General features: G+C 41.9%; 1 protein-coding gene across 1 annotated transcript in view; it reads right to left on the bottom strand.

Annotated features, from left to right (window-relative positions):
• The window catches only part of SLCO2A1 (solute carrier organic anion transporter family member 2A1), a 91,638-nt gene extending 76,806 nt beyond the window's left edge, over positions 1–14,832 (bottom strand). The window contains exon 1 of the mRNA XM_077488656.1: positions 14,538–14,832. Within this exon, the coding sequence (XP_077344782.1) occupies positions 14,538–14,618 (81 nt within the window). The 5' untranslated portion in view covers positions 14,619–14,832. The remainder of the gene's footprint in view (positions 1–14,537) is intronic.
• Between the last annotated feature and the right edge of the window lie 421 nt (positions 14,833–15,253).

The raw sequence follows: 15,253 nt of genomic DNA, 5'->3' as shown, positions 1-15,253 counted from the left end.
AAGATTGTCATAAAAAAACAGCTCAAGGCTATGGTAGTGAAGAATTTTAACAAGGTTTGCAATAAACAGAATTAAAACTCAACTGTAGCTACTTCCCCACTGATAGAGCTCTTCCTTCACTTCAGTGCTACAGTCCAAATAATTTAAAAACAAAGGGTCTAATCCAATATCATTATGAAACTAAGCACAAAAGGGTTGCGGATAATGACTAATTTTATTGCTGATATACAGTATCTCACAAAAGTGAGTACACCCCTCACATTTTTGTAAATATTTTATTATACTTTTCATGTGACAACACTGAAGAAAATACACTTTGTTACAATGTAAAGTAGTGAGTGTACAGCTTGTATAACAGTGTAAATTTGCTGTCCCCTCAAAATAACTCAACACACAGCCATTAATGTCTAAACCGCTGGCAACAAAAGTGAGTACACCCCTAAGTGAAAATTTCCACATTGGGCCCAAAGTGTCAATATTTTGTGTGGCCACCATTATTTTACAGCACTGCCTTAACCCTCTTGGGCACGGAGTTCCCCAGAGCTTCACAGGTTGCCACCGAAGTCCTCTTCCACTCCTCAATGATGACATCACAGAGCTGGTGGATGTTAGAGACCTTGCGCTCCTCCACCTTCCATCTGGAGACATGCTTTGTCAGCCCTTAACCTTAACCTCAGCTACTTTAGCAAGGCAGTGGTTGTCCTGGAGGTGTGTTTGGGATCATTATGAGGGAATACTGCCCTGCAGCCCAGTCTCTGAAGGAAGGGAATCATGCTCTGCTTCAGTGTGTCACGGTACATGTTGGCATTCATGGTTCCCTCAATGAACTGTAGCTCCCCAGTAATGGCAGTACTCATGCAGCCCCAGACCATGACACTTCCACCACCATGCTTGACTGTAGGCAAGACACTTATGTCTTAGTACTCCTCACCTGGTTGCCGCCACACACGCTTGACACCATTTGAACCAAATAAGTTTATTTTGGTCTCATCAGACCACAGGACATGGTTCCAGTAATCCATGTCCTTAGTCTGCTTGTCGTCAGCAAACTGTTTGTGGGCTTTCTTGTGCATCATCTTTAGAAGAGGCTTCTTTCTGGTATGACAGCCATGCAGACCCATTTGATGCAGTGCGCGGTGTATAGTCTAAGCATTGACAGGCTGACCCCCTACCCCTTCAACCTCTGCAGCAATGCTGGCAGCACTCATACATCTATTTCCCAAAGACAACCTCTGGATATAACGTTGAGCATGTGCACTCAACTTTTTTGGTCGACCATGATGAGGCCTGTTCTGAGTGGAACCTGTCCTGTTAAACCTCTGTATGGTCTTGGCCACTGTGCTGCAGCTCAATTTCAGGGTCTTGGCAATCTTCTTATAGCCTATGCCATCTTTATGTAGAGCAACAATTCTTTTTTTCAGATCCTCACAGTTCTTGAGGGGCCATGTTGAACTTCCAGTGACCAGTATGAGAGAGTGAGAGCGATAACACCAAATTTAAAGCGGGAGTCCACCGGGACTCCGCGTTTTTTTTTTTTTTTTTAAAAGCCAGCAGCTACAAATACTGCAGCTGCTGACTTTTAAATAGTGACACTTACCTGTCCAGCGCGCCCGCGATGTCGGCACCCGAAGCCGATCGCTCGCTCGGCTGCCGGGTCCCGCCGCCATCTTGGGTATGGGAATCAGGAAATGGAGCCTTTCGGCTTCATTTCCCGGTTCCCTACTGCGCATGCGCGAGCCGCGCGGCGCAATCCGGACGGTCCCCGCTGCCTCTGGGAGCTGTGTGTTTCCCAGCAGGCAGCGGGGCACTTGCTGAAGGGGGCGGGCGCTTGCGGAACGGGGGCGTAACCTACGCCCGTTCCGCAGAGAGCTAGCCCGGAAGTGGGTGCAGTTACCTGGATTATCCAGGTAACTGCACCCCCCTCCCCCCTGAAAGGTGCCGATTGTGGCGCCGGAGGGGGGGGGGATTCCGATGAGCGGAGGTCCATTTTAGGGTGGACCTCCGTTTTAACACACCTGCCCCCCATTCACACCTGAGACCTTGTAACACTAATGAGTCCCATGACAACGGGGAGGGAAAATTGCTAATTTGGACATTTTTAATTATACTATATAGTGACTGCGCAGTTGAGGGCTTGAGGTTTTGCAGCTTCATGTGTCACCATCCCGTCTCTAGCCTGCTTGTTGGACAATGAATGTACTTTACAGGTAATGCCACATATTTCTATGCAGGGGATTATAGGTAAGTAATATAAATATATATTCTTTCTGTATTCATTTAATTATACTGGACGTGTTTAAATGTACATATAGTGATTTCTGAATAAATACATAACTGTACTGAGTGATCTTTTTTATACATATTTGCTTGGAGAGCAACTATTTCCAAATATCAGGGACCCAAATCACTGCAACTAATTTAAAAGTTGTAACAATACTTTCTGTCCTATACTGACAGCTACAATATGAAAATTATAGCATGAATGGGTCATATTTCAGGACCCTACCATGCAACTGGTGTACTACCCAGGTGTGAGGTTTAGGGGAATCCAGGTAACTGTGTTTCTGCAGCTGCCATTGCTGATCCCATTCTGAAAGTGCTACCCTGTTTCCCCCAAAAATAAGACCTAGCGTGATTCACGGTGATGGCTGCAATATAAGCCCTACCCCCCAAATAAGCCATAGTTAAAGTCCTTTTAGGTCGTATTTTCAGGGTAGGGCTTATTTCCAGGGAAACAGGGTAGGGCTTATTGGGGGGTAGGGCTTATATTGCAGTCATCAACAACAATCCCGCTAGGTCTTATTTTGGGGGAAACAGGGTAGTTGTTTGGCTCCCATACTGATCTGGTACTACTCTGTGAGTCTCTGACATAGAACAAGTATGCAGATCAGGTGTTCTGACTTCATACTAACTTCACACGCTGCATACTTATGCATGGTCAGTGACTCAAAGTATAGGAAGATCAATATGGTGTCAGTCAACGGAAGCTAGCCTTTTTAGGAGGTCAGTAATGGCAGCCTACATATTTGTGAAATTAAGGAATAAGAGCAATGCTTCAGAGCCTGACTTTGCATTCATTTTTCCTGATGAAGGAGTTCCCTTATTGGGTCTGAATCATCACTTGTGTTTGGTCATGAAAAATGCTTAGGATCTTGGTATGCTGATGGTGAACCACATATACGTCCAAATAGATAGTGACAGGGACATATGTTACAGTCATTTCAACGTCTTCTTATTGCTTGATCATGTTGCTGTACAGAGTGCACTAGATATCTCTCATTCCAAGACCATGATTGGCTGACGCTGCTGGTCATTTCTCAGGGGAACATGATCATTGCTATTTGGAGAGCAGTAATTGGAGAGTATCAGACTGTTGGAGACAGGCCACTGCTTTTACACAGAGAGCAACGACCCTTATTAGTCTGCTTCCAGTATTCTGACTTTTGGGATGGGGCTGCAGCACAATTAAGGCCTCATGAACACTGTATACTCTTGTTTTTTTCTCCTACAGGAGTTTATCAGCAGCACAAATGCAGTGAAAATCAGCATTTTGCATTGGTGCGTTCACAAGCGTTTCCACATCTGGATCTGCCATTAATAAGAGAGGCATTCAAGTCAAACCGGGACTTTAATTTACTGGTATTAAAAAGGACAATAGTGTGGTGGTACTACACACAGTAGTAAGTGCCAAGTGTGTCCTATTACTGATAGGCATCACACATGTCGCAGGACAGTCCATAGAGCGTTAATAAAGATGGCAGACAACAGTGTTACTGCATGCATTGAACAGCTCCACCACAGACTCACAACCACCCAAAACATTTTTTGAACCATTGCATCTGCAGGTAAAGTCATGGCAGGTGTTCTACCCAGTGGTGCCACTTTTAACAGTGAATATTACTGTTGTGTTCTGAGTAATTTGCATACGAGTCTGTGGAAAAAATGTCCTGGTTTGATCACTAAGGGCGTCCTGTTTCTCCAGAACAATGCACAGACTCATAATGCTCACCTCCCTACGTGCACATTACAGCAACTCAGCTGGGAGGTATTGCCACATTCCCCTTACAACCTGGACCTCGCTCCGAGTGATTTTCATCAGTTTGGACCCCTAAAAGCTTTCTTCGGAGCTCAGCATTTCAGCACTGACAACTAAGTGAAGCAAGCTGTCCTAGGATGGTTCAGGCATACTGACAAATCCTTCTATGCCGACGCTTTGTATTTAGCTAGTTAAATGTTGGGATAAGTGTATAAATGTAGCAGGACAGTATGTCAAAAAATAAATGCAGTTTCCATTCCTTGAAATTTGTTCTTTTATTATATAAACTCAAATGTCCTGGTTTGACTTGAGTGTCCCTCGTACATTCTATTGGCCAATATTATGGCCATTGGAATGCATTAACTTGGGAATGTGCCTAGCATTAATGTGCATTAAAGAGGAAGTAAACTCCTCTGTTTTATTTGTACCTATAGGTAAGCCTATACTAAGGCTTACCTGTAGATACTGTAAACATCTCCTAAACTTGCACTGTTTAGAAGATATGTACTGTATAATCGGCGCATGCTCTCTGAAGAAATGGCATAGGTGGCATGCGCAGGAGTGACAACATTGCTGCGTAGGCCAATCACAGCGCCTGAGCCTGCAAACCCGGTAGAAACACCAGGGAAGATGTCAGCCGTGTCAGCGGAATGCAGTCCCTGCTACAAGGCTTCATTCTAAAGTAAGTATTTCATAATGAGCTAGTATGGGATGCATACTATCTCATTATGCCTTTGTCTTGCATGGGTTTTTTTTGTTTTTTTACGAAGGTTTACTTTTGTAAATGCCTATAGTGTGCATGGACACATAGGCTAACATGGAGGGGAGTTTACAGGCGAAAACAAAAAAGCTCAAATGCCTCAAAAGGAAGCAGTTTTTTTATACAGGATTTATATATCGTTAAAAGTTTGCTCAGCACTTTATATTAAAGGGTAAGTTCACCTTTGTACACTTTTTTTCTCTCTAAATTCCAGCTCCCCTATACACCAATATATTATTGTGTATGCGTATATATTTATGTTTTTTTTTTGCAGAAATATCAAAGCTTTCCATTAAATCTACAGTCACTTACTTTTCCTGTCTTAATCCATGTTTCCAAATGTTTCCATTAATAATGTCTTCTTCCTGATCAGACTTTAGGTCATGACACAGGAAGGAGTTGACCAGCTGACACCTTGCATCATCCACCCTACCATTCCCAGGTGCACGTTTTTTAAATTAAATGTAATCAATCAGCGATCACCCTTCTCACTAAATACACAACCAGATTGCATAGTGTATGCCATCTTTATACAAGTACATAGGAGGGAGTGGACAGAAACACTCAGCTATCAAGCCCTATTCACAACTCTGCATAATGGAACTCGCATACCAACATGCGTTTTTTTTTTTTTTTTTTGTTTTTTGTGGAGGGGAATTTTGGAGAATTTTCATTCATCACACATAGGGCAGCCTGTCCAGCTGAATGGGCTGCCCTACACATACACACACATCAATCACCCAAAAGAAGCTTCAGAACTTTTTTTTAGAGTGAAGCTTGGTGCGTTTTTTACTGCGATTTTTGGTGCAGCGCATTTCTGAAATGCAAGGAAACGCACAGATGTGAATGAAGCCTCAGTGTTCTTGTGTTACTGGACCAATTTCACTTTCAAGCCACACTCACATCTAGCATAGCGGTGAGAAAACATTTTGAGTCTTGTTTTTCCTTTGGCATGCATAGGGCAGCCACATTTCAATTGACTGAACTACATGTGATTAATGGGATATTTTGGCATTTAGTGGATTGTGTTTCCTACTGTGCATTTTGCAGAATTTTCCCCTCATTTTTTTCACATGGCAAAATGTGTGTTTGCTTCTGTGTTTTAGGTATATAAACATGGCCAAACACTATGCAATCTGATTGTATATTGTGTGTTTAGTGAGAAGGGTGATCACTGCTTGATTGCATTTCATTTTAAAAAAGTGCACTTGGGAATGGGAGGGTGGATGATGCAGGGTGTGTGCTAATGGGGTCAGCTGGTCATCTGCTTCCTGTGTCATGACCTAAAGTCTGACCAGGAAGAAGACATTACTAATGGAAACGTTTGGAAAAATAGATTAGGACAAGAAAAGTAGGTGACTGTAGATTCAAAGGAAAGATTTGATATTTTTGCAAAAAAAAAGTACATGAATGTTATATTGGTGCATAGGGGAGCTGGAATAAAAAATAAAAAAAAGTGTACAAAGGTGAACTTACCTTTTAAGGAAGACAGTACAATTACAATACAATTCAAGACAAGACTGTTAGAGTTGAAGAGTTTTACAACATGATACAATTGGGCTTCCCGCCAACGTGGAGCATATAGGTGACATCTCAGCGGATGGGCTTCACCGAGAGGCAACTTATATGGGGTCCAAAGTAAACACTTTTCTTTGCTGAGAGCGAATGCTTTGCGAGCTCCCAGCACATTTACCAGTGGGGACCAGAAAGCTCTCAATGCATACTTGCGATCAGGAGCTTTCCGATCATGTGGCCTCTGTGACAGCCAAATGCTGTCACAGAGTCACATGACCCAAAAAACCCGCCTCTGCCTCCTGGCATTTAGAAGCTCTTAAGACCCCTTTCACACTGGGGTGGCAAGTCCATTAGCGGTAAAGCGTTTTACCGCTGTTTAAGCTGCACTTTTCGGCCACTAGCGGGGAGCTTTTAACCTCAAGAAGGAGTTAGCAAGCCTTTTAGACGCCCATTCATTCCAATGAGTGGGGGGCAGGGGGTAGGAGCTCTGTATTCAGCACTCCTACACCACTCCAAAGATGCTTATTGCAGGATTTTTTCCGGTAAGCGCACCGCCCCAGTGTGAATGCACTTGGCAGAGGCAGTTTTCAGGCACTTTACAGGAGCTAAAACACCTGAAAAATGCCTCAGTGTCTAAAGGGTTGGGAGGCGGAAGGGGGGAAGGGGTTAAATTATTTAGTTGTTCAAGGTCTATGATAAGAATGTTCTATGAATCATTGAGGATACTAATAAAAGCAATAATAATGATGTTATCAAATGTAATACTTTCACTTTAAAACACATTCACCCCAATCTGTAATATTGCCAACTGGATCTTACATTATTTTATTCAGGTTAGGATTAGAAATTTTGCCTCATGCCAAATCTGTCACCAGCAATGATTCATATCACGTAAGACGTTTGTATGTTGATGTTAAGTAGAGTAAGGTGGTTTGGCGCAGTTGTCTGTGTTTACTGGATACTATTATTGCATAATGCAGTCCTGTTTCATAGTATCTCTCCTGGTTGTGTAATAATAACGACTATGCTACTAACGTGTTTATTTTTTACTTAATGTCCTTTTGCAAACAGATACAGTAAGGCTCGGTTCACACAGGGACAACCCATCTTACAGCGTGACTTTGCAAGGCGATTTGGAGGCGACTTCAGCGCGACTTTAATCAACTTACAACATGACTTAAAGCTGCCTCAGGACAGGCGACTTATGCTGTGGCCAATCACAGAATAATCAGCTCTCTGAGAGGGAGGGGTTTGCCTGGGTAAACTAATTTATTTTCCTGTAAAGTCGCTTCAATATAGATGGAGATCCGACTTGGACGTGACTTCCATTGAATTCTATGGGTACAAGTCGCCTTGAAGTCGCCTTGAAGTAGTAAAGGAACCTTTTCTGAAGTCGTAACGACACAGTAGTGTACATAAAGACGGCTTTGATTGACTATAATGTAATTCTCAATGTCAAACGACTTGGGGTGACTTGAGGGCTGACAAGTCGGATCCCAAGTCGCGGCAGTGTGAACCAACCCTTATATATGCTGGCTAACATTAATGTTTATATGAATTATGCATGTTACAAGAAAGTGAACACCCTCGGTTCTCAGTGGGGTTGATTTGCTAAAACTGGAGAGTGCAAAATCTGGTGCAGCTGTGCATGGTAGCCAATCGGCTTCTAACTTCAGCTTGTTCAATTAAAGTGGTTATAACCCCCTCCCGAGACATTTTTACATATAGGTAAGCCTATAATAAAGCTTACCTATATGTACTGAAAATATCTCCTAATCGTGTGCCGTCTAGAGGATAATTACCTTGTAGTGCGCCAATGTCATTGGCGCATGCGCTGTGAAGAAACGTCCCTTTGTGCCATTTCTTCCCCAGTGTGCGCCGTGACTGGAGGCTTCCACGTGCATGCACAGGAGTGACGTCAAGTGGCTTTGGCCAGTCACAGAGCTGGAGTCTGCAGCCCCGGAAGGTAGAGGGGCGAAGATGGATGCTTCGACCAGCAGGGACATTGCGGGCTTCGTTTGCAGGTAAGTGCCATGTATTGGGCTAGTATGCAATGCAGTTTTCTTCTGCAGCCACATGAAGCAATCCCCTCACACCATTCATCATTGTGGGGGCATGGTTATGATAAGTGTATTGATGAGGCTCCAGATGAATTGGGATGTGGCAGGTGTGAAAACAGGTTGATGAGACTACAGGCATACCAATAAAACGAGCAAGCATGCATGCTGATTACACTACATGGATATGCATCCATGGTTAAGGCTGGTACACATGGGCTGAATATCAGCTGGTATTTAGCCTGTGTGTACATCAGCCTATCCAAAAAAGGCCAGACTAACGTTCCAGCTTCTGTTGAACGGATATGCTGGAAAAACAGCAGCTGATCAGCATCTAATCAGCGCTTGCAGCAAATGGCTGCAAGCACCGACCGTTGTGTTCTGGCAGTCAGCACAGAACATAATAGCTTAGGAGGGAGAGAAAAAAACTGAGGAGCTCACAAAGATCTCTCTGTACTAACTATGCAATGTTAGTATAGCGAGATTCTTGTAAGATCCTCCGTTTTTTTTTTTGTTCAGCCTGTTGGGTTGAACAAAAAAAACTGTCAGTGTGTACTGGGCTTTAGTCTGGTCAGATCTGAACAGGAAGCCCTGTGACATAGAGGAAACTGGCAGGATCGCTGGATATTTAATCTATAATACCATTTATATATGATCAAAAAGCAACAAAATAACAAATAGCATGTAAGGTGGAATGCACATTGGCAGATTTTTGAGTTAACATACACTTTAGTATATCTAGAGCAGCCTTTCTCAATCTTTTAAACACAGAGGAACCCTTGAAATAGTTCTCCGGTCTCGGGGAACCCCTGCTAAAAATTCGAAATCTGGTTGAGAATCACTGACCTAGAGCTTTGTAAATAATATCTGTATTTTTATTATAGTGTGATGCTCTGAAATAACTTGTAGAGAACCAATCACAGTTGTGGGCCGTAGGGTTCAGAGTTCACCTTATCATATCTAACAGTTGCCATCGTAGCCTATCACGACTGTCTGATCTCATGGTGATAACAGTTAAAGCAAGATTGAATAATCAGAAATACTCAACGGTTGATTTGTCACCAGAAAAAGGAGTGAAAGTAAATCTTCTAATAGGGGCACCCATTATAAGGGAGGAATACCCCTACTTTTGGGGCATTTCCTCTCACTTCTTGTTGCGTTCTGGGACAGGAAATGAAAGAAAATCTCCCCAACTAGACATGCGCAGCAAATATACTGATAGGGATTTTAAAATCAATTGGCTTGACATACTTTTAACAAGTAGGCAAATGTTTTTAATACTTTGCATTGCACCTACTTCTACTGCAGTTACCCTGTTGGATTTGTATGCAAGTAAGGGGTTATATAATTCTATCTGCTCTGCCAAAGTGCCCAATAAAGAGATTACTAGAAAGGAAGTCAGCCGCATATGGCAAAATAACTCTGAAGTATTTTAAAGTACGGTATTTAAAAGTGTCCCAATGACTTCACAATAACAAGAGACTTTTAATATACAGATGCATGTTACAAATGGACTGAGTTTATTCAATTCAGGTTTCGGCTTTTTTCACCTTTTGTGTCAAAGATAGGAAGTTAAAGTTGAACTAAAAGCAAAAAACATGGAAAAAAAAGTTTACATAGAGTAGAGCAGGCCATAAATTTATAATTGTTTTTCATTCAACGAGCAGGTTGAAAAAAAAAATAAAAAAATATCCAATTCCCCTATCCACACATTCGCTGTGGATGGGGAAATCACTCCCACTATGCTATTGTGTTCTGACAGTGAAGAGACTTCCAATCGGCCCATACATTCAGCTAGTCCCTGCTGAACTGGCAGAATTTTGATTCATGTATGGCCAGCTTAAAGAGGAAGTAAACCCTGATGGGTTTTACTTCCTATTTTTTTCCCCTGCAAAGTAAAAGCATAATGGGCTACTATGCATCACATACTAGCCCATTATGTTGGACTTACCTGCAAACAAAGCCCGCAACGTCACCAAGGTCCCCACTGGTGGCTGTGTCCATTTTCACCCCTCTTCTTTCCGGGGCCATGGACTCCCGCTCTGTGACTGGCTGGAGTCACGTGATGTCACTCCCACGTTTGCGCACGGGAGCCGATGGTAATGGCACGGATCCTTTAGAAATGGCACGATCGTGCTCTTTCCTCAATGTGCATGGTGTCAGTGCAAGCATATATGGTAGATATCTCCTAAGCCGTGCGGGGTTAGGAGATATTTCCAGTACCTACAGGTAAGCCTTATTATAAGCTTACCTGTAGGAAAAGTGGTGTGTAAGGATTTGCAACCACTTTTAAGCCCTGTACACACTATAGGATTTTGAAATGTTGGATGTGAGCTTGTTGTCGGAAAGTCTGACCATGTGTATGCTCCATAGAACATTTATTGTTGTAATTGCTGCCAACAAATGTTTGAGAGCAGGTTCTCAAATTTTCCGACAACAAAGGTTCTACGGAGCATACACACAGTCAGACTTTCTGAAAACAAGCTCACATCCAACATTTGTTGTCGGAAAATCCTAACTTGTTGTCGAAAATTCCGAGCGTGTGTACACAATTCCGACGCACAAAAGTCAACACATGCTCAGAAGAGCCACGCTGGCTATTGAACTTAATTTTTCTTGGCTCATCATACTTATTGTATGTCACCGTGTTCTTGACGTTCGGAATTTCCAACATTTGTGAGACCGTGTGTATGCAAGACAAGTTTGAGCCAACATCCTTCGGAAAAAAATCCACTGTTTTGTTGTTGGAAAATCCTATTGTGTGTACAGGGCATAAGGGATGGTTATAACCCCTGTCAGTTTTTCCATCCGTATCCCATTTGGGAGGGATTTTCCTCCACTTCCTGTCCCATAGCCAATACAGGCAGTGGGAGTTAATCCCTCCAAAGTAAGGGAATCCCTGGTTGTCCCCACTGGAAGTTTTCCTCTCTATTTCTCTTCTGGAGAAATCTTAAAATGTGGATACTAGTCCCAGTGAATCAGGTAACGCCCTGGAATTTTATCACTTTGAAGGGATTTCCTCTCACTCCCTGTTGCAGTTATGGGAAAGGAAGCGATAGGAAATCTCCCCAATGAGACACAGATGGCAAAACATGACAGGGGTTATAACTTCTCTTAAAAAACAAAAAGAGGTTATAACGCTCCATTACTCTATCCAAAATGGAAAAAAAAATTGCCTTTAGTTCTACTTTAAATATAGTATGTTGGACATGCATATGTATCATTGAGCTCATTAGACATGATATCACAGAATTGTGTAACTGTAAATATACAGGACTGAAGGAAGGCAGACAATATAGTACAACTACTGTTATAAGAACCTTCAGTGGTCGTAGGTCTGGCTATACATCACCTGATAAAACAACTGGAAATTACATTCGGGCTTTGTATGGTAACAAATACTTCTGCATGTTGTCATTGAGCATTTTTGCACATGGATTACCCCAAATTTCTGAGAATTTTCTTTGCCTAGGTACTATGCATCAGCCAGTTTATAAAGCTCATGGCAGGTCCTGACAGCATGAGTCAAAAAGAAAAAATGATTTCATCCGCTAACATTCTTTGGAAGACCTCATCCCACCTTTGGCGAACCCAACCCAACCAAAGTATTATCAGCCATATCAACCTGAACTGACCTCCACTGAAATCTGCCGTGATGTAAAATAATAATGTACGTTTCAGATGTTTGCACCTAGCATTATCATTATAGGTAGGTCATAGGCTGTGTCCACATGGACGTTTTTGTGCAGAGCTTTCTAGGTAAATGCAAACATTGTAGGGTGTGAAAAATTGTATCTGTTTTTATGCTTCTTCATGCGGAGTCATCTGGCATCAGAAAATACATCGACCTGGACATACCAATCGGAGATACATTGATTAAAGGGCCACTGTACATGCAGTTTAACTGGATCTATATACCTGGTATAAAAATAATAATGGATAAACATGTCAAAGACTATGGGGGTTATTTACGAAAAGCAAATCCACTTTGCACTGCAAGTACACTTGGAAGTGCAGTCGCTCTAAATCTAAGGGGTAGATCTGAAATGAGGGGAAGCTCTGCTGATTTTATTATCCAATTATGTGCAAGCTAAAATGCTTTTTTTTCTTTTCCTTGCATGGCCCCCTCGGATCTGCAAAGTGGATTTTCCTTTAGTAAATAACCCTCTATAGGTCTTGTTGAAACTTAATTCATAGAAAAGGGAATCCATGTATTAGACAGCAATACAGCTGACTTCCTGCATCGTTGTCTCAAAGAAGACAACCATTTTCTGTTAAAGTAAAACTATGAACAAAATGATCATTTATATATATGATGCAGTCTGTCACTAACATTAAAGCAGAGCTATACTTACCTCTCCTCCAGTAAAGTGATGTCCACAAGCTCCCTTTCTGCCATCTTTGCCCAGTCTCCTTACGCATTTGGGATTTTTGGTAATCTTAATTTGCTGTGCTGGGATGACGTAACTACTGTTAATGCGCAAGAGTTCATTCATCTCGGCACATGCCAAAAATGTACAAATGTGCAATGCAGTGTACATTATCAAGAAGGTCCCAGGCAGGTAAGATTCCTTTATTGAAATAAAGACATAGGGGGTTATTTACGGAAGGCAAATCCACTTTGCACTACAGTGCACTTAAAATTGCACTGAAAGTGCCCTTGGAAGCCCAGTCACTGTAGATCCGAGGGGAACATGCAAGGAAAATAAAAAACAGCATTTTAGCTTGCACATGAATGGATGATAAAATCAGCAGAGCTTCCCCTCATTTCAGATCTACCCTTTAGATTTACAGCGACTGCACTTCCAAGTGCACTTTCAGTGTAATTTCAAGCACACTTTGCACTTGTAGTTTGCACTTGTAGTGCAAAGTGGATTTGCCTTTCGTAAATAACCCCCATGGAATGTTTATTCTGCAATTACAAGCTTTCCTGGTTGTTCTTTTTTATTTGTATTTAAAGTTCTACTTTAACACATTCATTGTTATCATACTCACTTTCTATGTACAATAATTTTATCATCTGTTGATCCCGCTAGTGGATCCCTTATTTTTTCCACTTCCTGTAACAGGCCAAGCTGTCCAGTAAAAGAAGCAGTTACTGTTAGGACAAACCATATTACACAGATGGGATGGGTCAGCTTTTTTTTCATGTGTTTTTTAAGTCCCACCCCCCCTCAAAAAAAATGTTAAAAAATGTAATACTCACCTCTATGGCACACTGCAGTGTAGTGATGCTGCAGCCATCCCCTGCTGACTGTAAGGCCAAGAAATGAGTGATCAAATGACCGCTGATCGCTCAGTTCTTGGTCCACTCTGAGTAGAGAGCGACCACAGTCAACACCAAATTAGCATTTCTGTTTAGGACACCCCAAACAGAGTTGGAAACATCTGGTTTGTTCTCTGTTGTCAGTGCTGAGATATATCAGTGCCATGGTTCACAAGCCACTAGACTAGCATGCAGTATGCACTTAAGCCCCATACACACTATCAGTTTTTCTGCTGAGTTTTTCCTTCAGATTTAGCAAAAACATATAATATGAGGTCAACCCTTAGGCGTTTCAATTTGTATGCAATCAGGCAGGCCCTTGCACTACATGGTTTTGGTAAACCTGAAGGAAAAACTCAGCAGAAAAACTGATAGAGTGTATAGGGCTTTAGAAGAATATGTATATACTGGGCGAAAGGGGAACCTTCAAGGATTGTGTTGATTGTGGATGATAAGGGTTTTTCATGCACGGCATGATTCTCCCTAATGATGTAGGTATCCTTAGCATCATATCAGACCTATTCAGGGTTTACAAGCATGCAACAACAGGCACGTTTGGGAAATTCTCTGATTAAATATTTCCTTCTTCAGGAAAAAAACAGCCTAAAATCGGTCACAAATAATTTACCGTATGCAAATTAGAATAGAAAACCAAAAGTCAGATAGAGAGAACAAATTGGCATGTGCTTGTAAGTGCAAAAGCCCACTGAGGAACCATAGACCTTGCCGAACCATCTGCAATTAAAACCGGTGAGCAATCTGCCCATCTATGGGCAACTATAAGCTCTTATATATGCTACAATTACCAGTGATGTTTTGACAGTACATGACGGAGACATACTTGGCTCCGAGACATACTTGGCTAAACCAAGGTAACAAAAAAAGGTGAAAATAGCATCTTACCTTAATGTTGCTGAAGATTCCCTTGCAACAGCCTGCCAGATTTCTGCTCTGGGACTTGTTATCTCCCAGTTTCACTCCCATTTTTCAAGCAGATTGTACTGGAGAGATATGTAAAACAGTCCAGGACCAGTTAGTAGACGTATCTAAGGAGACAGAACTGGACAGAGCGCTCTCTCTCTATGTATGGCAGTCTCTGGAAAGGCTCCGGTAAGCTCTCATCTGCATTCTACAGCACAAGCAGTCTACTTCTCTCTCTCTCAGCTCAGGTGTCTGCAGAGGTTTAAGTTAAAGGGGAGGATTTATAACTTTTTTCCTCTATGACAGATTCTTTCTCCCTCCCTCCGCCTACTTTTCAAACAATTGGGACAAGAGAGAAAAGCAGGAGCACACAGTGTAATGAAAACAGTCAATGACTTGGGAAATCTATGAGTAAAGCCAGGGAGCAAAATACAAAGTCCTGTAAATGCGAAACAAGTCTACGCAGTGAATCAGCCACCTTTGGCTTGTGAATACTGCTTATTGGAAAAAGGAAATAACTATGTTATTTAAAGGAAAGAGAATGCGAGCGAGAGAGAGAGAGAGAGAGAGAGAGAGAGAGAGAATGCAAACAAAATAAAAAAATAAAGAAGAGCATTCATATAGCATTACATACATTTATTGTGTCATTGCTACCAGAACATACTGTATGTATATATATCTATATAAATAAATAAATA

Source organism: Lithobates pipiens, unplaced genomic scaffold (genome assembly GCF_037356315.1).
Source record: "Lithobates pipiens isolate NorthernLeopardFrog02 unplaced genomic scaffold, aLitPip1_a1.2 Scaffold_18, whole genome shotgun sequence".
Classification (NCBI taxonomy): domain Eukaryota; kingdom Metazoa; phylum Chordata; class Amphibia; order Anura; family Ranidae; genus Lithobates; species Lithobates pipiens.
The sequence above is the reverse complement of the archived record's forward strand: the minus strand, read 5'-3'. Positions and strand labels throughout refer to the sequence as shown.